Source organism: Carettochelys insculpta, chromosome 5, assembly GCF_033958435.1.
Source record: "Carettochelys insculpta isolate YL-2023 chromosome 5, ASM3395843v1, whole genome shotgun sequence".
Taxonomy (NCBI): Eukaryota; Metazoa; Chordata; order Testudines; family Carettochelyidae; genus Carettochelys; species Carettochelys insculpta.
Window position 1 is genome coordinate 35,743,438 of NC_134141.1, and position 21,795 is coordinate 35,765,232.

Sequence of the window (21,795 nt, forward strand, 5' to 3'; positions counted from 1 at the left end):
GAGTGGTCTCAGCTTAAAAGACCTGGACATCAAGAATGTCCCAAGGGTCTAAGTTGTTGCAGCTGATGCTGAAGTCCCACAATATGAAGGGATCCTGACAGAAGGCTGAACAATGGGTTCCCCTTGCCTGCTGATCTAAAACACTGAGGCCATATTTTCATGAGGACTCTGAGCACTCTGCCTCACAAATGGACATCTCTGAGCTCCTTGATTATTATATGTAGTGCCATCTCCTCCAGAGACCACTGATCTTTGATCTTGGTGTTCCCAAAATGAGTTTACCAATCAAGATCTAAAGCATCTGACACCAGCTCAATAGTGGGATGGCCACTCTGGACCAGAATCATTTGTCGAGTTTTCATCAGTTTGACTCACCATTGAAGGAAGGTAAGTACTCTTGCAGGAACAGTGAGAACCTTGTCCAAGTAACTTTTAGACTGGGAGAAGACCAAAGCCAGACATAGCTGCAGAGGATGCATATGGAGTCTGACATGGCCTATGTCATAGATTCACACTGCCATATGCCCCAAAAGGCAAAGGCACACTCTTGGTGGAGACCTCACCAATGAGGGCTGCTATGGCTCTGAACCCCGCCATTGGGAGCATCACCCTGCTGGCCATGATGTCTAGTATTGTTCCAATGAATTCTATCTGCTGCACTGGCACTAACATGGATTTCTTGTTGTTCATCAACAGACCTAGTGTGTGGCATGTGGACAGCAGGAATATTATGTGGCTTTAAAACTGGGACCTGGATCTGTCCTTGACTAGCCAGTCATCAAGTTCTGGGTAGAACTGGATACCCCAGCATCAGAGGGAAGCTGTCACCAGTAGCATGTACTTGGCCTATTGACAGCACCAAAAGTATCCACCAAATGGGAGGACTGCAAATTGGAAGTGTTCTAGATCTAATGTGAACCATAGGAAGCACTTCTGGCCCTCAAAGACGAGTAAGTGGAAGTATGCATCCTGGAGACTGATAGGAATCCAATGTTATCAATGCCCATACTAGGAAAACTGGGAGACGTGGACAAAAATGAGAGGGAGGGCTGGATACACAGAGTAGACTGATAAGTCACCCTCAAGCTCCAAAAATAGGCACTTGATAGCCTGCTTGCCTTTGGAGAAGCTGGGCTGTGAGGTTGGTGAGAGGAGCACTTTTATATCTCATATGCTTCTTATGCATATATTCTTGATAAAGGTGGCTTGCCTGGTTTCAAGACAGGACCTCTCAAATTTGGCCATGCTCTGCCACAAGTTAAAAGCATAATGCCCCAGGAGGCCCTGATGGTTTCCCACCCTCAGCTGGAAACTGAGGGATGAATAAATCTTCTGCTGAAACAAGTCCGGACTGCTAGAGATCTGGTTCTTGGAGGTCATCCACCTGGCCTTGGCACTCTCTGAGGTTCGCTGCCTCTACCACCAGAGTTAGTCATGGTATTTGCGGCACTTGGAGGGCACAAAGTATTTGCTTTATGCCCTCTTGGAGACAGAGGGCAGGGAAGTCAGTGTTTACAACAGGGTATTTGTAACCTTTGCCACCCCTTCATGAAGCAAGAGGGCCATCCTGGCTGGTGCTGGAGTGCAGAACATATTAAACAGGTAATCCGAAGGTTCTTCCAGCTCTTCTGCTTGCAGACTAAGGCTGGAAGCCACCTTCTTCAACAGCTCCTGATTAGCCCTAGTGTCCTCAGACGGGACAGTCACACAGGGTGCCATAAGGCCTTTTCTGGAGACAAAGAGGATGAGGTCATGGTAACCAGTGCCTCCACTGATATTGGAGACTCTGGGGCTTGCACCTCCTTGCCTTGAAGGGCTTGAGGATTCCCCTCTATTGATATTTTTTGTGGGGTTGAGGGGGGGAAGCAGTTGGTTTCTCCAAGGTCCTAGGCCCTGAATGGCGATGTGGGCCACCTGGATAAACTACCATGGGTTCCACTGATATCACACCACCACCTGGAATGGCCTCCAGGATCATCTGCGGCTGGAGGATTTGCCATGGCCAAGGGCCAGTGATATATGCTGCTGGCTGAGTGAGTGGTGACTGGGGCCATGAAGTGGACTAGCTCCAGTGCCTATATATGCCAGCACAGGACAACACTTAAGGCAAGGACAAATTTATATAGAGGGAGCTGCACTGTTTTGTGAGCGGTTGTGCAGGTGGAACTTGAAGTTCATTGGTACTCTCAGTGTGGGGTGCATGCAACCAATGATCTGTGCTTCCATGCCTGAAAGCCATGCCACAAACTCCTTTGTCTGGGCTCTCACAGTTGGAAGGGATCAGCAGTGTTCACTTCTCGCATCCTGACTCATCACTGCCGCCTCAGGAGACAGCTGGCTGGACCTCTCCCTTTGCAGAGTCTGGTGTCTCTGGGATGTGGACCTAAAAGGCCTGAGTTCAAGCTTGCCCTGTGATCACACAGCTGTGGGAAGCTGGATACTGACATGGACAGAGTCATTATCTCTTGAATTGGCTGCAGGGTGCCGTTAATATCTGGTGAGGCTGGAGTGTAATGGACTGAGCTACTTTTCTCCATCTAAGCTGGGGCCTCAGGGCCCAAAGATGACCAAAAGCTGCCACATGAGGGTCTTTGCTCACCCCCAGAATTATGCCACTTTGTATGGGAGGGCACTGAATAGCCTTGCACCATCCTCTCTGCTTCTTCACTGGCACCACAGATGGGAAATGGTGCCAGCTGGCAGACACCACCACTCGGGCACTAAACACTGAAGCCACAGTGTTCAGCACTGAGGGCATGTTTACACTACTGGGAAGATCAACCCAGTCAGGGTCAATCTTCCCGAGTTAGATTTCACACACCTAGTAGAGATGCACAAAATTGAACTATTTGGAGTCAGCAGCCAACCCCTGTATTCCTTGATAATGTGAGGAGTAAGGGAGGTTGACAGGAGAAACTCTCCGTTTCACCTTCCTCTGCGTGGATGACCAGGTAAGTAAATTGCAGATAAGCTGATTCTAGCAATGCAGTTGCCATAGCTAGAACTGAGTACCTGCAATTGACTTAACTCCCGAGGGCACGCCAAACTAGAGTCAGATCAGATATCTGGTGCTAGGTAGATGGCTAATTCCATAAGAAGGGTGCAAAGCCAAATGTCCCACTGCTTACAATCACTGCTCTTCAGTTTCCCCACTTTGAAGGCAGCACAGGGGTAAGAGAAGTAAGGTTGGCAATACCATGGCCCTCGTAAAATAACCTTTTGACCACCCTGCAACTCCCTTTTGAGTCAGGACCTCCAATTTGAGAAACACTGCCCCTCCTCACCACCGGAATCTAAATATTGTAGTCTGAAGGTGCACAAAAGGTGTGATTTCATGGTCCACAACACACTGTGCACGGCTGTGAAGTTGGTAGGGCCCTACACATAAGCAAATCGCTCAAAGAAGAAATGAAGTTTGCACAACGCTGTATGAACGTCACACACCTTCATTTCCAGTGCATCCTTTATACAAAACAGAATACAGGTTAAATATCTGTAGTCCAGCACCCTTGTGACCTGACCAGTGTCGAGTGAGAGAATTTGCCAGATCACAGGAGGTCAGTATAATCTAACCCATTATCAACACTTCCACTCCTTACTAGGCAATTAAAAGACATTTGGGGTAAATTACAGCTAAATAACAGCACAGAACAGAGAGCCAGGACTAGTAGCTGTAAACAAACTTTATGGGACCATGGGAAACTTGGCCATACCCACGATACGTGATCAACTAGCTAACTAAAATCATGCCAAATTATGGATTTTGCCAAAAAAGAGTGTTCCTGATTAGAGGGATTCAACCTGTTCTAGAAAGTGCCATTCATGAGCATCTTGTCCATTATTTAAAATTGCAGAAACAATTATAAATTTCAGTTAGCTCATTTTCCTTATTATTGTTATGCATTAAGGAGTTCAAGGGTATACTTCTACATAGTCCCAGCCCCAGAAAATTTAAAAACCTGGAAGAGTCATAAAAAAACCAAGCTGCACCGGATGACCTAAAGAAAGAAAATCACTTAAATTAGAAGTAAGTGGGAAAAATAGCTCCCACCGCAACTATCACAATTATCGTTCTTGTAGTCCTGGAGAAAGAACTGCATCTTTAGAAGGCCTTAGAATGAAGACAGAGGTGAAGATAGGGTTCCATGGGAAAAAGAGGTTATTCCAACCATGGAGAGAAGACTATGAAAAGGGTATCAAGGCAATTACCACTGAACAGAGTGAAGGAGGGAATATGATAAGAGAAGAGATCCAAGTTGTATGCCAGGGTGCTCTTTGTTCAAACACTGCCTGTGAACACCATTGTTTTTTATTGAACTCACTGACAAAGGGACTAAATTCAGGCTTTCATGTTTTATCACTCAGATACTTCAGCAAGGGTAAACTAGTCAATTCCCAGCCTAATGGATACAAAAGTTGCCACACTGTAAAGCAAATGTGTGAGTGCACAAGCATCTCCTTAAAAGGTTCTACATTTGAGCCTTACAGCGTGAGTTTATCAAATGCTCATATGAAGATCTTCCAGAAAATCCAGTTTTAGATAGGTAATATTCAGAGAACTTGTATTTTCTGACAAACTGCATAACTTTTGACGGGCTAACAATATAAATGTAAGAGAACATGTAAAACTGAAAAGTGGCACTGTTTGAAACCTGGAAGAATATATCCCAATTATATCCATTACATCCTTTGCTCTAATGCTATTATTCACTCTTCCAGAAAAGCTGCATTATGGATCGAGTCCTATGTTTGAAATGAAGTACTTGCAGGATTTTAAATTTTCTCTAGCTATTTAAAAAGTACGATATTTCTAAGGCTTCAGAATTGTATTTGTCTAGTAAATTTATTATTAATGGTTATAAAAAGTTAACCAAGCTGGTTTCTTTTGAAGCGGCTACAGAGCATTAAACAAGGTTGTTTTTCTCCTGTCATCAGCTACCACAGCCTTAGAATCACAAGTTATCTTCCCACATAACAAGATCATCATGTTCTTTAGTATAATCACTGGCTGATGTACTTCCCATGTCCCGTGTTCTCTTTGAGTGAGTCTCAGAGAACTCCATTCTTAGCCATGTCTTAAGGGCTGTGCGTATCTGGGTTATTATAATTCCCAGCCTCTCAAAATCCCTACTCGCTAACCCTTCAGCTGGTGAGAATGCTTTCGTCGGAACAGTCTCTAATTCCAGGAAAAGGAAACATCTTGCATCCCTTTCCTCAGTTTCCAATTCAACTCAAAATCCAATTCAGACTCAACATTACAACCCACAATGATTACACACATGTAAGAGGAGCAGCAGGAACATATTCATGCAATTCAGGAGCTGAAAATCGGCATTCACGCAACTGGAGCCAGGATTCACAACTAGCAGCTCTCTGTGGACCACAATCAAATGTTCTGCAGTACACCAGTAGTCAATGGATGACAGTTTGAGAACTTCTGCTCTGTTTCACCTTACTGCCTGGTTTTGTCTGTCTTTTACAACAAGCACAGAAACTAAACATGCAAATTATTGTGGGTCAGTCTCATAATATGTAAGAAAGCTAATGTCTGCTCAGTTTAACAGTCTAGTACACTGTCTCCCTTTGCAGTCACTGTGTGTATGACAGAATAAAGACTACATGCTCAAAGCCCTACATTTAAAGGGAGGTTTTTATTAATTTAAATATCCCAGGATTTACCCTGCCCTTTCTCCAAACTCTGCTCACTCCATTCCCCCATCTCTGTCATTTGCTCTCCTCTACCTTCCATGGGCTGGAGCAAGGAATATGGGCTCTGGGCCAGGACAGAGGGATTTGGGTGCAGGAGGGCACAGGGTTGCAAGCTGAGAGAAGTTTGGGTTCAGAAAGGGACTCCAGGTTGGGACAGAACATTGGGGTGCGTAGGGGGAGCTGGCTCTGATAAGTGACTCCACGCTGGGGCAGAGTGTTGAAGTGCAGGAGGGTTGGAGGAGGATGTGTCAGCTCTGGCAGGGAGCTACAGGATAGGGCAGTGTTGGTCCAAGTTCTTCTCTGGAAGAGATTCAGCTGTGGCTTTTCCTGGCAGGGAAGGTGGGAAATGTGGCTGTGGCTTGACCCAGGGCTCCTCTAAGCAAAATCTGGGGAAAAGGTTGCTGGGCCTGGTGCTCCTCTGTGGAGAGAGGGAGAGTTGTTGATCCAGTTCTAGGGGCTAAAAGGACCTCAGGGCTCTGACTATAGAAGTCATGGGCACGAGGAACATGGCTCCCTAAAGAAGGGCTTCACCCACCATTCAGGGTCAAACTTGCTTAAAGCCTTGCAAGACAGATATTTTACAACATCCCTTAGAAGCCTAAGCCAGTGCTTAACTACAGTAAACCCGAGTTAAATATAGGTTGTGCTCCTGGGCAACCCCATGTAAGTTGAATTTCGTACAAGGCATGGGAGCCAGGAAACTGAGTTTCCCAGCTCCCAGAACTGGCAGGGTGCCACAACCCATGCAGCAGCCTGGTTCCCAGCTCCCGGGACTGGTGGGAAGCCACAAACCAGGTGGCAGCCTGGTTCCTGGCTTCTCTCCTTGTGTGAGCTGGGAAAATTCCCAGTGCTGCTGCGCTGGTTAGTTTTGCTGGCTCCCAGGAGTGGTGGGGAGCCAGGAGCCGCCAGCTTCCCATCACTCCTTGGGAGCTACACTGTACTGGTCAGTTTCCTGGTGCCTGCAAATGGAGGAGAGCCAGGAGTGGAGGGGAGCTGGGAGCCAGGCTGCCACCTGGTTCCCAGCTGCCTGCCACTCGTGATTTCGACTCACATTAATCCAAGTAACATACAAGTCAAAAGTGCATAAATAGGAGTTTTACTGTATCTTTATAGTTAGAAAGTTTTTCCTACTATATACCTCATATCTGTCTTGCAGCAGATTAAGCCAATTGTATCTTGTCCGACTTTCATCAGTGTGCAGAGACAACAAGTGAATAGTCTTCTTCGTAATAGCTCTTAACATCTGTTATCAGGTCCCCATTCCTGCTGGTTGTCTCCGCTTCCCCAGTCTTGTTTAATCTTGATAAAACATATCCTGTTCTTTTTTTTTTAAATAAATAAATAAATGCTTGTCTTCACAGGTCAGGTGCTGTAAATTTATCATTTTTGTAGCTCTCCTCTGGATGCTCTCCATTTTGTCCAAATCATTCCTAAAGTGGGGCACTGAGAACTGAAAATAATCCAGCAGAGGTCTTATTGTGCTGAGGAAAGCAGGACAAATGCCTCCGGTGTCTCACACTAGGCACTCTTTTTAATACATCTCAGAGTAGCCCTTTTCTTTTTTGCACGAATGCATGACATTAGCTCATTCAATTTTTTATCTTTTCTAATCCTAGGCATATTTTATTAATTATTCCCCATTTTCAAGTTGTGCATTTGATTTTTTTTCTGTCTAAGCATCGTGCTATATTGTTATCTTAATTGAATTTCATCTTGTTGATTTCAGACCAGTTCTCCAATTTGTCAAGGTTCTTTTGGAGCCCAACCCTGTCTAAAGTGCTAGCAACACCCCTCAGTGTGGTATAATCTGAAAATTTTATAAGCGTACTTTCCACTCCGTCATCCAAGTCATTAATGAAGACACTGAATATACAGGGACCTGATTATGTGTACGCGTTTGTATGCTTTTATTACCTATATTACACAAAAATGTGCACCAGAAGCAGTTATTGTCATCTGTACTCATGGAGGAAAATTATGAAAAAATATGTAGACAGCAAATATAATTATGTAATCATATTGCAAATTACCATATGAGGAAATATAAATGTGTGGTTTGGTTTAGGCACCCTAATGTTCTCCACTTTCAGGAAGTTAATCTGATTGACAGAAAAATAAATTGATTTAAGCCCTATTATTACTCCTCTGCAATATAATATATTAAACCACGACTTGCACTTTACTCATCATATATTAATTATTTCTTTCTTTTGCTCTGGTGTAAAATTCAAGCAATTTATTAGGTTTCAGACCCTTCAGGGACTTTTGTGTATCATGCATATCCACAGATTGGGGTTGTTTTGATGTTACAATGAGTGTTACTAAATTTTTTTATATAATGCTCAAGCTTTAATGGTTGGATGACATGTGTCTGATACAAAGCTAAATTCCATTCTGTCAAAGCTGCAGAAATGAGTCAAAAGCGCCTTTAAAGTGTCCCTCTACAATCCCTAGAGCAAATTAGGGCTGACTGCACAGCTACTGTGCTGTATCTCCCTCAAAGGAATTACAACAGTAAGTCAAAGTGCTATTTACAACTTGCTTTGTGTATAATCAGCAGAAACAAAAGATACAACAACAACAAGTATAAGGGGCTTTCTCCACCACTCACCCAAAGGAATTAAAAGAAAAAGAGCAGTGGGCACATGCTTCTGTGAGGAGAGGGCTTTCAGGCAATACATATTCTGGGTCACAGATGAAACATGGCAAATCCCCCGCTCCCCCCGCCACCCTGCGCGCGCGCACACACACACAATTTTCTTTGCTTATTAAGTTCACCCAGGGGCAGTAAGAAATGGATTGAGGAACGAGGACAGGACCAATATGCTTTTGAAAGGAACTGAAACAACAAGTCAAGACAAGTAAAGCAGAATGGAGATGGTGGGGATAAGGAAAACAGGGACAAGGGTGCAAATGACTTGGTGTTGCTAGTGTTTAAAAAAAAAAAAAGCTAGGGAAACAGAAGAAATTAAGATGAAAATAGAGGGGAAAGTGCAACCAAAATATCACTTCCAGCCGTAGACAGAGTAACTTCCAGAGAGGCATAGATAGTAACCAAAAAGACTCCTCAAACTGGAAGGGGAGTATCTAAGGCCAGGCCTACACTGGACCTTAAAGTCAACTGGCCATAATGCAATTCCAGCTAAGGCAATGGCTTAGCTAGAACTGACTTACCTACAATCAACTTACTTGGCCATCCTCACACAGGGAGGTCAATGGGAGAAATTCTCCCATCAATCTCCCTTATTCGTCACAACATTGAGGAGTATAAGGGTTAATTGTTGACCCTTGAAACTTTGATTTTGTGTATCCCCACTAGACGCTCAGAATCGAACCCTGAAAGATAGACCCGACTGAGTCTATTTTCCACCTAGTGAAGACATACCCAGAGGAATCTCCAACAAGAGGAAGAAACAGGATGTTGTCACAACTAGAGGAAATGTTCGCCATTCCCCACTACCACAGAGGCTGCCAGGTAGCTGACCTTGAAGCATCAGGAAGAAAGGCATTTCCCCTTACTTCAATAGGAAAGAAACTTCTTGTTTTTCTTTTCCTAAATCATACTGGACCACAGATAATGGGTCATTGTCAAGTTCTGATGGAAGCTTCTGGTATGGCATGAGTGCACCAACACAACCAGCATCAGTAGCTTTTCAGAGGCAAAGCATGTGCATGCACTAGGAAACGTTGGGAGTCTGATAAGATGCAGAAAATAAAGACTGAGAACAGGAGGCAATGCTTGCAACAGCCTTCTTTCACTTCCGCCATTTAGGACAGAAAGTCCAAAGAAAGCACCCAGTTATCACACGCAGATCAAGGAGCTCATAGACAATTACCTACATTGCTCAGGGACTTTTGGCAAACATACATCTTACGTCAAAAGCGTAATTGAACTTGGCAAGTGCATACACTGTCTACCATAAGTACATTTTGGACTGAGGATACAAAAATATTTTTCCTACTACATGGGGAACACAAAATGGAAACAAAAGAGGTATCCTAAAAGAAAGGGAATACTGGGCAAGGAAAGAATATGTGCAGCATAAAAATGATCCTTAATTCATACTGGAGAGAAATACATAGTTATGTGTACAGAGAAGAGGTAGGTACCACCTGTGGAAAAATATTTCACCATGTAGATGCTAGGTCAGGGAAAGAGAGAGAAGAGCCATTTTTTCAAATTCAGTTACAAAAATCACTACTTCAAGAGCTGCAATGCATGTGAATATGAGACAGTCCTTCAAACCGTACTTTTTGTCACCCCTGTTTTAATAAGAGCCTCCACACAATGATTTTTATGAGTTAGAAAATTGTTACCCCCTTTTCCAGACTTTACCCACCTCAGCGCCCAAATCCGCTCCCTATCCCCAGGCTTAACCCCTCTAAGCCCAAACCCCTTCTATCCCCAGGCTTAACACCCTTCAGAGAAACAACCTCCCCCCGACCCCACCGTCCCCAGGATTAACTCACCTCAGCACACGCAGATCCTCTGCAGCTGCCCCTGCCTCCCCTCATCCCCGCTGCTCCCTGCTGCCACCTCCTCCATCTCCAGATGGCTGTGCAGCTCCATCAGGGGCAGACTTGGACGCCCCTCCCCCCCCAGCTCTCCTGCCAGCTTAAACTTTCCCCACCCGGGGCGGCAGCCTCTGGAACTGCAAGTGAAGCCAGTGGTGGCAGTGCTCGGAGCCGCAAGTGGCTCCTTAAAGAGCTGCACGTAGCTCTGGAACCGCAGGTCGCCAACCCCTGAGCTAGGCTGTGGACATCTCTTATTTGAAACAGAAAGTTGTTTGCACATTGACAAGCAAGATACGTAAAGGATAAGAAGTCTTTCACAATTCCAGTCTGTACACTATTAAAAATGTTCGCGAAGAAAGAGATTTGGCTTTGTAATTTACGGCACTCAATGTTTCTACTAACTTCTTAGCATAAATGTTTATGGATAAGAATCTAGCAAGATAGTTGGAGATGACAGAATCTGTTTCATACTAACCCAATGTTTTCAGAAGAGATGGCATACAAAGATAGAAGAAGGAAGGTTGGGTTTGTAGACTGCACGTATCTTTGAACAGAAAAGCAGGCTGTCTTGGAATCAGACAAGCAAATGAGAATTCCAGTGGAAATGCCAGGCTGAAGTAGCTGACAAAGAAAGAGATATGCAGCAAGAAAAAGCAACACCTATACATAGCGGTATATCCCATATCCAGAGGGCAGGGCACTTAGAAGAATTTAAAAAAAAAACCAACAACAAATTTTAGATTCACAGTGAAAAATGCTTTGAATTCTTCAAGAAAGTGTTGAATGAGATCATTTGAGTTTGCTCCAACTAAGGAGTGTGGAGGCACATAAGAAATAAAAACTCAATAGCATTTACATCCAATATGTAAAAGTCATTTTTGGACATTTTGTGTTAATAAAAGTTTGAAACTTCCATGCCAATCAAAGGTTATTAATTTACTTGGTATTTTTGTGTTTATAATCTATTAGAGATGGACCTAAACCAAAATTCTGGAGCCAAACAGCTGAAATTTAGGGGATATTGGTACTAGCTTTTGATCCGCCAAGACCTGCTCCCCACAACTTTAAGGGTACATATACACTTACTGGAAGATTGACATGGTGGTTGATCTTTGGGGGGTTAAATTTAGCACACTTAGTGATGCCATGCTAAATCAAACTATCAGGGCTCCACCACAGACCCTGATACTCTTTGTGACATAAGGGAAGTTGATGAGAGAGTTTCTCCCACCAAATTCCCACTGTAGGAACACCAGGACAAATTGTTTTCTTACATGGCGACTCCAGCTAGGCAATTCATGTGCCTGGAAAATCTTAAATCGATTTTTTTTTTTTTGGTAGGGTAGACCTGGCATTACTTTAAGTAGAAATCTGTAAAGAAAATTCTGTTGGAACTGCCTACCTAAATGTAATCTTTCCCCTCCCCAGAATGTAAGGATTTTAGTGATAATTAATTAAATTTATTGGATGTGCTTTAATAATCATGTATGGCCCAAGACAAATTAAAGTGATATTTTTATTGAAGGTGAAGCATGTACTTTGTGGCAAAAAGAAGAGGAAAGTAGAGTGAAAACAATTTGCTTCTGTGAAATTAAAGCACAGCCAATACAAATCATTACCATTCAATGTATTTATGAAGTTGAAAACTTCCCTTTTTCACACAACAGTTTTCTAAAACTTCAAAAAATCACTTTTACTGTCTGATTTGCAAACAGCTAGTATCTAAGGGCTTTATCATGCCCTCCATCCAGTCCCATCAGGTCAGTGGCACTACTAGAAGTGAAGATACACAAATAAAGACTGTAAGATGGCAGAGAGGGAATGTTAATATTTTCCAACATGCATACTCAACTTCTCTTACTTTTTAGGAGGAGGAGGAGGAGGAGGAAAATACAAATCAGATATTGGATTATGTATTTCTTTCTTCTTCTCTCCCTTCCTTGTTCCACACACACCTCTTATTTTAAAGACTACATAGGAAACATGGACACTTGTGAATCCAAATGGAAGTTTTTAAAAAAGAAAGTTCTAGAAATAAGGTTGTTTACACTGAGAAAAGGCTGAATCACATTAATGATATTACATACTTATTTGGATTAATTGATTACGTTCACTACCCAGTAGCCAATAACTGATGATTCACTGGAAAGCCAAAAAGATCCAGTCATACTTCACTTAGTAAATTAAGCAATACCAGACATTTAGAAAGACGAAGAGCATGTAATTCTGTAATCAACATACATCCTGAAGCATTCATTTTAGCATGTACTGTCACAAATGTCATTGGTCAAAATTACTCTCTGAAAAATATATCCTGCTGCCAAACTGATACAGAATTTTTGCTGTGAAAATACTTAATTTCTATGCAAGACCAATCCGAAACAAGCAAGAGACAAGATTTATTTATGTATTTATTTAGTGCTGGTGCTTATCGGACTCTCCTTTAGCTTCCATAATGGTTTGTTTGTTTGTTTACTTGCCAAGGAGTAAGGATTGTACCTGTTCGCTGAAAACAGATTGTATCAGCTCTGTTAATAAAGCTAGATGGAAAGAAAGATGGCTTCTGTATGTGGTATCACTACTTTTGTCCAGTGCTTTTCCAGGGGAGATAGTCCCTGGCAGAGGACTGTACTTGATGACCTCCTGAGGTCCATTCCAGTTCTAGTATTCTGAAATTCCAGCAGTAAAAGGTTGAAATGCTCTGCAAAGCCCTGCATGTACTCAATTCCCATTGCTGAAAGAATACAACACCTTCAGAGACTGAACCCTTTTCTCCTAACTTTAGAACACTTAGGCTACATCTACACTAGCCCCAAACTTCGAAATGGCCATGCAAATGGCCATTTTGAAGTTTACTAATGAAGCGCTGAAATGCATATTCAGCACTTCATTAGCATGCGGGCGGCCGCAGCACTTCAAAATTGACGAGACTCGCCGCCACGCGGCTCCTTTTTGAAAGGACCCCGCCTACTTCGAAGCCCCCTTATTCCCATCTGCTCATGGGAATAAGGGGACTTCGAGGTAGGCGTGGTCGTTTCGAAAAGGAGCCCTGTCAGGACAAGCCGCACGGCGGCGAGCCGCGTCAATTTCGAAGCGCCGCGGCCGCCCGCATGCTAATGAAGTGCTGAATATGCATTTCAGTGCTTCATTAGTAAACTTTGAAATGGCCATTTTCGTGGCCGTTTCAAAGTTTGGGGCTAGTGTAGACATGGCCTTAGACTCAAGAGGCATGTGGACAAACAGAAAAGTCTTGCTAAAAATGTATTAAAATACTGTTCTGCCACGAGATCACACATGCAACTTTAAAAATAAACCCCAAATTCACACAAGACACAGCTAGATGCCTATCTGGAAGTGTGACATTTCTCTAATCTCCATTCCCAGTTTACTAGGTATAGGAATGAGGTACAGAGAAAAGGTGGGTAGCATTAGGTCTTTCTAGGCCTTGTCTTTACCCACTCATTTAAAACAGTCCTTGGTGAAGATGAAGTTATGGATGTATCCCAAGACATAAAGCAACAGCTAAAAGGAAAAAATAATTACACTGAGCTACTCACTTAAAGCTGTATGCTACAGCAATTTGTGTACCCCACCCATTGCACTCCCAATACAGTAACATACTAAAAAAGACCAAATCAAAGCACAAAACAATTTGTATATCACAGACTTAAATATGGAATAGTGGGAAGTACAGATGGAGACTACACAGAGTTTTGGCAGGCAAAACTCCAGCCAACTTCACTGGGAATTTTGCCTTCATAAAAACTGCATTAAGAGCCCTCAAAGTGCACCACATATTTAATTGCACTTAACTTCCCTTTTTTTAAAAAAGGAAAGGCCAAAAAGCACTCAGTAAATAGCTGTAAGGACTCAGCATGGCATGTGCACTTAAGCAATCTTTAAACTTTAATAAGACCCCAATCTTGATCTTATTTTGCCACTAATTTTGACATGCACAGGATCAGACTTTTGTTCTCATAGAAACATTTCACAGAAACCTCTAGAAACACACATAAGTAAGAAAACACTGTAAGCATCTTATGTGCACAATCTTTTCTCAATCAAATTTTAAAACATTTTCTACCACACGGGCACATACTTTTCAGTCTTTCCTAACTCAGTTCCTGATTAAGTGAAGTGCATTATTAAACATGTACAGCATTACAATCAGCATATGAGTAGTCCCCTTGTGTTTGTGGACTTTGCTGAATCAGGGTCTATAACTCCAACCAATTCTTTCAATTTTGGTCATTAATAAGGACTATTTACATAAAGTGGTTCAAAGTTCTGCTCACTTTGAGTTCTCCCAGGCGGAATAAAATATAACGCAACTTTTCTTATATCTCAAAACTGTGAAGTTTTTGAACAAACCTTAAAAATCAAAACACCCACTGCTTATTGACAAGCTTTAAGCATGAAAATGTTTAGGCTAACCTCTTCCCCACCCACCTGCTCCCCCTCAAAAAAAAAGTAAGCTATGGGTGTATGGAAGCAGTGGAGATGACCACTAAAATTAGTTTTCAGCCTTAGCTATAGCACAGGGTATTGAGTGAGAGCTATGACGTATAATCATTTCACTTACAGCCTTATGTGAAGACCTATATGATTGCTAATATTCAGCTCTCTACCTTCCAGCTTTTTTCCTTGAGACTAATCTTCCTTGATATGGTATGCAAGGCTCAAACTTGATGCCGATAAAAATGAATCTTGAAATCATATCTCACTCTTATCACAAAGGAAAAATGTTAAGAACTTTTGAACTTTTTTCACTGTTGCATGTGAAGAACCTATCCATCCCTAGTAGGAAACATAAATGCATCAGAAATAATCACAGATCTGAGCTTGTCTCTGTCAGAAAAATGGTACCAGTGTAAATAAATCCATTTAAAACATGACCTAGTTAGACCACTTTAAACTCCTAGTACAGACATGTTTAACCAGTTTAAAACATGCTTATAGTGGTTTAGATTAATTCAATTAATTAAGATAATGATTAAGTGAATAAAGTTTAAGCATAATTTTAAAAGATAAGTGTTTCTGTATTAGACATTTGTACCAGTGTGACTAAATTAGCGTGGATATACCAGTGCACAAATCTTGTTTGTAAAATAGGCCTTAGGCTAGCATTTTCAGAAGCAGCTGAGAAGAAATGCAGTACAATTTTGTCAATTATCACTATTTTATAGCAACTCTTGTAATATCTGATTCTTCTTCTTAAAGCCCCAGCTGCTGGAAGCATTTCATTATGTGAATATCTCAGCTTTAATTTAAACAAGTAAGGTTCCAGCCCTCGTGTGTGTGAAAAGAGGCTTGGAAGCATGAAATGAGTGAGACATAAAGGCTCAGATACCAGAAAGCAAATAAAACATAACCCTCATTTTTTTTTAAAAAAAGCTCACAATTTTTAAGCTGACCTCAGGACTTTGAGGAGGCACCACCTCACAATTTCTGAGTACCTGAAATTTTTAAAATCCCAGGCACCACGCAGGCACATTATTAGTCTATCAACACAGCAACACCACCCTTGGAACTGATTATCCAACACTTTTACACTTTGTACAGTCATTTATTCTTCTGAAAAATGAGTGTGAAGAAGTGTAAACTGTACTCCTGAAGGAATTTGGCACCAAAACTTAAAATTTCTATGCACAGTATTTTAAAATTCTGCAAAATTCTGCATTTTCGTCAAAATAATCCAGTGTCATCAATTTAGTTTTTATTATTTTGATAGTTTATTTAAACTGTACTACAATGGAAGGAGAGAACAAAGGGGGCCATTGGAGGAAATCATCAAACCATCCCTTTCTTCCAGTAGTCTAGCTAGTATTGACCCTTTACTTCTAGTTATTAGTAAACAAATATGTGCAGCAATATGCTCAGTCTTACATCAAAGGCAACTAAAGATGTAGTCACCCTATTTCCCTATGGCAAATACAGTATACCTGGCCTCTGGGGATGTGGGGCTGCTGTACCATCTCAGAGCTCCCCAGTGGTAGGGGCTCCTGCCCCGTGATGAGGCACTGGGGATGACAGCTCCACAGCCTCCCTGTGGCGGGTGCCAGAGATAGGGGCTGCTGCTCCAGGGTGCAGCACCACTGCTCTATGGTGGAATGCTGGGAATGGGGGCTGTGAAACCTGCAACATGCCAAGCAAATGTGCAGCCACCCTCCGGCGTGGCTCTCTGCCTGTCGGAGCTGCTGCCCAGAGGTGCAGGACACCTGGGCGGGGGGCAGATACCCTGAGGGAGGGGCTCCCTGGCAGTGGGGACTGCCCCTCCAGGGAATGGGGCAACCACACCACAGAGGAGCTCCACAGCAGCAGGGGCTGCAGCTCTGAGGTGTGGGATGCCATGGGCCAGGGCAGCCACCCTATGGAGGAGCTTTCCAGAAGAGGGCACTGCTGGCATGGGGCACTAAGGAACCAGGCAGCCACCCTGCAGCAGCAAGGCCCACGGGCAGTGGGGGCTACTGCCCAAGACGCGAGGGGTCTACGAACATGGCAGCTGCCCAGCAGAGGGCCTCCATGGCAATGCTGCAATGAGGAACAGGGTAGCTGTCCCACAGAGGTGCTCCTTGGCAGCGGGAGCTGCCCCACCTAGGCACCAGGGGACAGAAACCCCACATAAAACAGGGCATTTAGCTCATTATCTTATAAAAGTCGAGACACCTGTGAGAAAGCTTAAATAAAGGACTGTCCCAGGAAAAACAGGACAGATGATCACCGTAACTCAAGAGCAAGTGAGGCCTAGGGCTCAGATTCACTATTTATATTGACTACTGACCTGTTTCAAACAGATGAGTAGAAAACAGTTCATGGAACATATTTTGATAGGATTATTTCTTTTTTCAATCCAAAAATTTAAACCAGTTCTAATCACTAATATACTATAAACATTTATAAGGCCATATTACCCTTTATAATAAGATAACTTTACATTGCCAGAATGGTGTAAAGGAGCCTTAAAAGTTTTACACTATTTACTAAGAATAAGGAGACCAATTCACAAAGCAGGTTCTGCCTGAGAGAACAGAGCCTGCCCCACGCCTAACTCTTCCAGTCTCTCCCCACACACATGCACAACTGCCCAGCCCCGCCACCTCTCCACTCTCTCCACCAGCTGCTTTAGGTGCCCAAACTGACTACCTGCACTGCAGAGGTGAAGACGTATGACCGTTCTTGCAGCTTGCCTTTGCATCACCATCAGAAATCATTTTTCTTCAGAGGCGCTGAATTCTGTGCATGCACAGTGATGAAAAATTTCCCCACAAGTAAATCACATATTACTGGCATGAGTAGAGAAGTCAGTGTTAGTAGCACAAGTATAAATGTCTACTCAAGGAGAAAAGACCGCAGAAAATCAGCTTCTTGTTTCTAAAAACATTTTCAGTAACTTTTGAAGATGCAAATTTTTGAAATGTATGGAAGAATTGTGGGAAATAGGATAGTTGCTAGCAAATCATCTGTATGTCTGAACATACAACTTGCCACTTTCCTCTGAAAACCTTAATTTAGAAGTTTCTCATTTGCCAATCATTAAAAGGGAGCTCTCATTAAATTTTTGTACTCAGAACTTCTTAAAGCTGCAAAAATATAACAAAGTGGATAACTTTCTGAATCTACAGAAGATTTTAATGTTGAGTTCTAAAACCTGAAGGGCTGACTGAATAAGTAAATAAATCATAATTTTGCTATACAGCTGATTGTTTACTGAGGCTCTGACTCTCTGCAAGCCTTGACAATGTAGTCGGTGAGGTTTTTTCTTTTTGTTTTTTGTTTTTTTTTAAAGATAACAGCAAGCAATAAAGAAACCCTCTATCATCATAAACAGGGTACTAACCAGTTTAAAGCTATGTTTATCTGACAAAATAATCCATTTTATAGAAACAAAATATATAAATCATGTAGCCAAACCTATATGAATAATTCCTAACTTTTCAACAAAATCAAAAATCACATGGGACATGAAAAGCTACTGTGCTCTTAAAATTTTTAAACATTACATTCTTTTAGTAACATTTACTTGGATTCCTGACACACACTAATAAATGAGAAAATATTTAATATACTGTGCTTTATATGGTAAAATATAAAAAGTATTCCATTGGACTGTGAATGTGTATTGTGCAAAGTTTTAAGCACAGATTACAATATACATCATAAATCTATATACAATCAAACAAATATGTATGTATGTTCCATATCCACACATATGTACATACTCAACAAGGGGGAATTTCCCTTATCTCTGAGATTCTCTTTAACGCATATTTATAAATTTCATTTTTAAGAACAAGGCTGGCAATATTTCTCCAACTTCCTCCCTTACATACAAGGTGATGGGTATTCTTCACCCTGTAGCATCCAGACCATTCAGGCATGTGTGTATATAATTGAGTTTATACAACATCACTGAAAAACCAAATACATCAATACACTGTGGGCCAGATGGAGCTAAGCCAATTGGCCCCAACTAAGAGACTGGATAAATGTAGTTACTTTAGCACTCCTAATATTATGAGCAATTTAGACTAATTCTTTTATTCGAGCACCTTTCATGTATCAATAATCTTATAAAATGATTTACAAAATGCTACATTTTAATTTGTTAAGCATGATATTGCATAACTAGAGAGTATGATCAATTCTTACTCACAAAACTAAAAAGTATTACACTTCCCGGCCATACATGGTCAGTATATATAAAATATTAATGCATACACAGGCCCATATATATACCCCAATAGTACAGATCCTGATAGATATTTATATAACGAAACATATCTCTGTCAGAAAAAAATCAGCTGTCATTTACACAAGTGTAACTCTTTGACTTCAATGAAGTTGCAAGAATGCAATCAAATGAAGAACGCAATTCCTGGGGTTTGGGGCACTTGGGCATGTTCATGCAGACACAAGCTTTATGGGCAACTTTTTCATATTGGGATGTCTAAAGCTAAGCACCTAAATAAAACCAGCCTGATTTTCAAAAATGCTCAACACCCACAAGCCTCATTTAAGTCACAGATACATATATCTACACAGATTATTTTCACATTAAGCCACATAAACACAGACATACAAATGAAAACAATGTAAGCCTGTAACAAACATATGAACTAATGAAATTTCAGTAATTTATAAGTAGACTTTTTGTTACAAAATCATGTCAATAAATAAAAAACCCACAAAGCCTATGAAAATTCAAAGGAATTAAAAAATATGAGCATGACCTCAGAACAACATTTCCTTGCAAGAGTTATATCCCCAGAGCTATCCCAAACCCTGCATTATTTCTGTATTCAATAATCCTATTTAAAATTGTTGCAAATCATTAATTGCAACTAACGTAAATTAGATGGATTTATTGTCCCATTAAAAAAAAACCAGAAATGCACAGCGTTTAGTTATTTGTTCTTCACTTTGTTCTTCTGTTGTCTAAAATTAAATCCTTCTGACTCATGTAAACCATTATTACAAAGAAATGTTTAAAAACGTAAAAAGGAATGAGGGAGTAGTAATGGTAACATACAGTACCATGAGCTGCTTTGGCCTCCCAGTCAGTGGTGTACAGTTAACAGATCACTCCTGGCCTTCAGCAGACAGAGAAGGGGGGTCCAAGGGGGAAACAGTTCTGGGAGCAGGGTAGTGAGGAGGGAGGGGGAGAGGAGGGAAGAGATCTGGCAGTTTAAACAAGCAGGCAACTCAGCTCCTTTCTGGTGCATTTCGTCCCCCTCTCTCCCAACCTCTTTGCGTGTGTCTTGTCATATTTTCTTCAGCTGTTAATTGTCTGGACTGAGAGGTTTTAAAAAGCCACAGTTTAGGAAAAGCGAAACTTCTAAGCGGCTATCACAGCAAGTCAGCTTCACGCTGCCGGGTAAAATTTTCCAAGGGAAGTGTTCTTCTGATAGTTCCTGAGTCTCTCAGTCACCCTCCCTCCCCCTTTCCCCACCACACACGCTCCCCTTGAGGCCTGAATGCACTTGTGGCAATAAAACATTCATGCGACTTGGAATTTTAACACAATGCCATTTCCCTAGTTTAACCTGAAAGGAATGCACTAGTCACAACAGACTACATCATCCTGCCATTAAGTCTTGCCAAGGAACCGCTTTTTTGGCTGTGCTGGGCCAGCTCTGACGGGAAAGGAGTACACAGACCCACACACAGAGCAGAGGGGCCACCTCTGCTTCCTCAACCTTATCCAGCAACACCCTGCTCTTCACCATGACCCCGACCTGCTTCTGCAGTGTGACAGGCTTGTGATGCATGTGCCCCATCAGAACTTCTGCAGAGTCACAACACTGAGCAGGCAGTTCCAGCATTTCTTAATAATCTGCTTCACAGTTTCAACAGGCACTTGGTCAGTTGCCGGAGGGTGTGGGGGTTTGTCTTCTTTTTTAAGAAAACAAACAAAAAACAGAACTTGTTATTGTCGTTTCTAGTGAAAGTTGTGTGTTTAAGCCTAAACTTCCTTACTCCTCACCCTCTCCTTTTTTTAAGGATGTGTGTTTTTTGGTTTTTTTTTTTTTCCATTTACCAGCAGCAATCACATTATGAGATTTCAGATACATCAGTGTCCTTAACGGACTAGTTTCCAAAGCTGCCAGCACTTTGGCAGTCTAGTGGTATTTTATTTATTCTGTACTAAAACAGAAGTATTTCCTTAACAATTAACAGGAATGGAGATTTGAAAAGGAAAGTGCTAAGTGTCTTGTTTGTCCTTCTTTGCCCTTTTGTATAGCATGACAGCATTATTCCAACACACATAGGAAGCACAGTGCCATAACACCAGGATAAAAGTATTATTTAACTGTTACTTTGATTTCTGATGTTATAAACATGTATTATCAACTCCTGGATTTTCTTCCCCTTTCATCTGCATGATCAACAACACAGCCAATCTCTGGGCAGAGATTTTTGTAGTTCTTTGCTTTGATTCCACCCACTTCTTAACTGCCCAGTTTAATTCTTCCATAGTTGAATTATACTTTCTTTACTATAAGCTGTTAGTAAGACACTATAACAGGTAAGGAAACATTCGCCACACACTGGAAAATACACGTATCAATACTTCTGAACTTATGGCAGGAAAAGGGAACTCATGCCCCAGCTCGTATCTCAAGGATCTGTATACATAGTCTTTTGGAGAAAGTGCGACTGAACTTTCCAGCACAAGTTATATAGACAGAGCTTCGAAGTTCCAGCTTGGCTATGCAGCCCAGCCCCAATTAGGCTTCACTACACTTCCATACAGCTATTTTTATGACAATAGTGTGAGCCTTGCTAACCCAACTCTGTCAGCCCTGGGTGAGAGGCTCAATCTAAAACGTTATTTAGACATACTTCAGGTGGCTTGTTACAGATCAGTGTCTTCAGAAATCAGATCAGGAAGTTAAAAAAAATACATTCTTTGTTCTGTAAAAGTAGAAAGTGATTGTAATCCATGACACCTGATTTATGAATGAACATATTGTTATTTACACACCAACACGTGTGTGCGTAATGCTTTACAGAATGAGATCAGAGATGGATCCATTGCCTCAAGGAGCTTACAATATGAATTAAATGTTA

The 21,795-nt window shown here is 41.8% G+C and overlaps 1 protein-coding gene across 2 annotated transcripts in view; it reads right to left on the bottom strand.

Annotated features, from left to right (window-relative positions):
• BNC2 (basonuclin zinc finger protein 2) overlaps positions 1–21,795 on the bottom strand; it is a 457,477-nt gene that overhangs the window by 282,952 nt on the left and 152,730 nt on the right. The window contains exon 1 of one of the 2 annotated variants that reach the window (XM_074994932.1): positions 19,759–20,002. The exons of the other annotated variant lie outside the window; for it this stretch is intronic. Coding sequence (XP_074851033.1) covers positions 19,759–19,761 — 3 coding nt within the window. The 5' untranslated portion in view covers positions 19,762–20,002. Of the gene's footprint in view, positions 1–19,758; positions 20,003–21,795 lie in introns of those variants that run through there. 2 annotated transcript variants of the gene reach the window in all.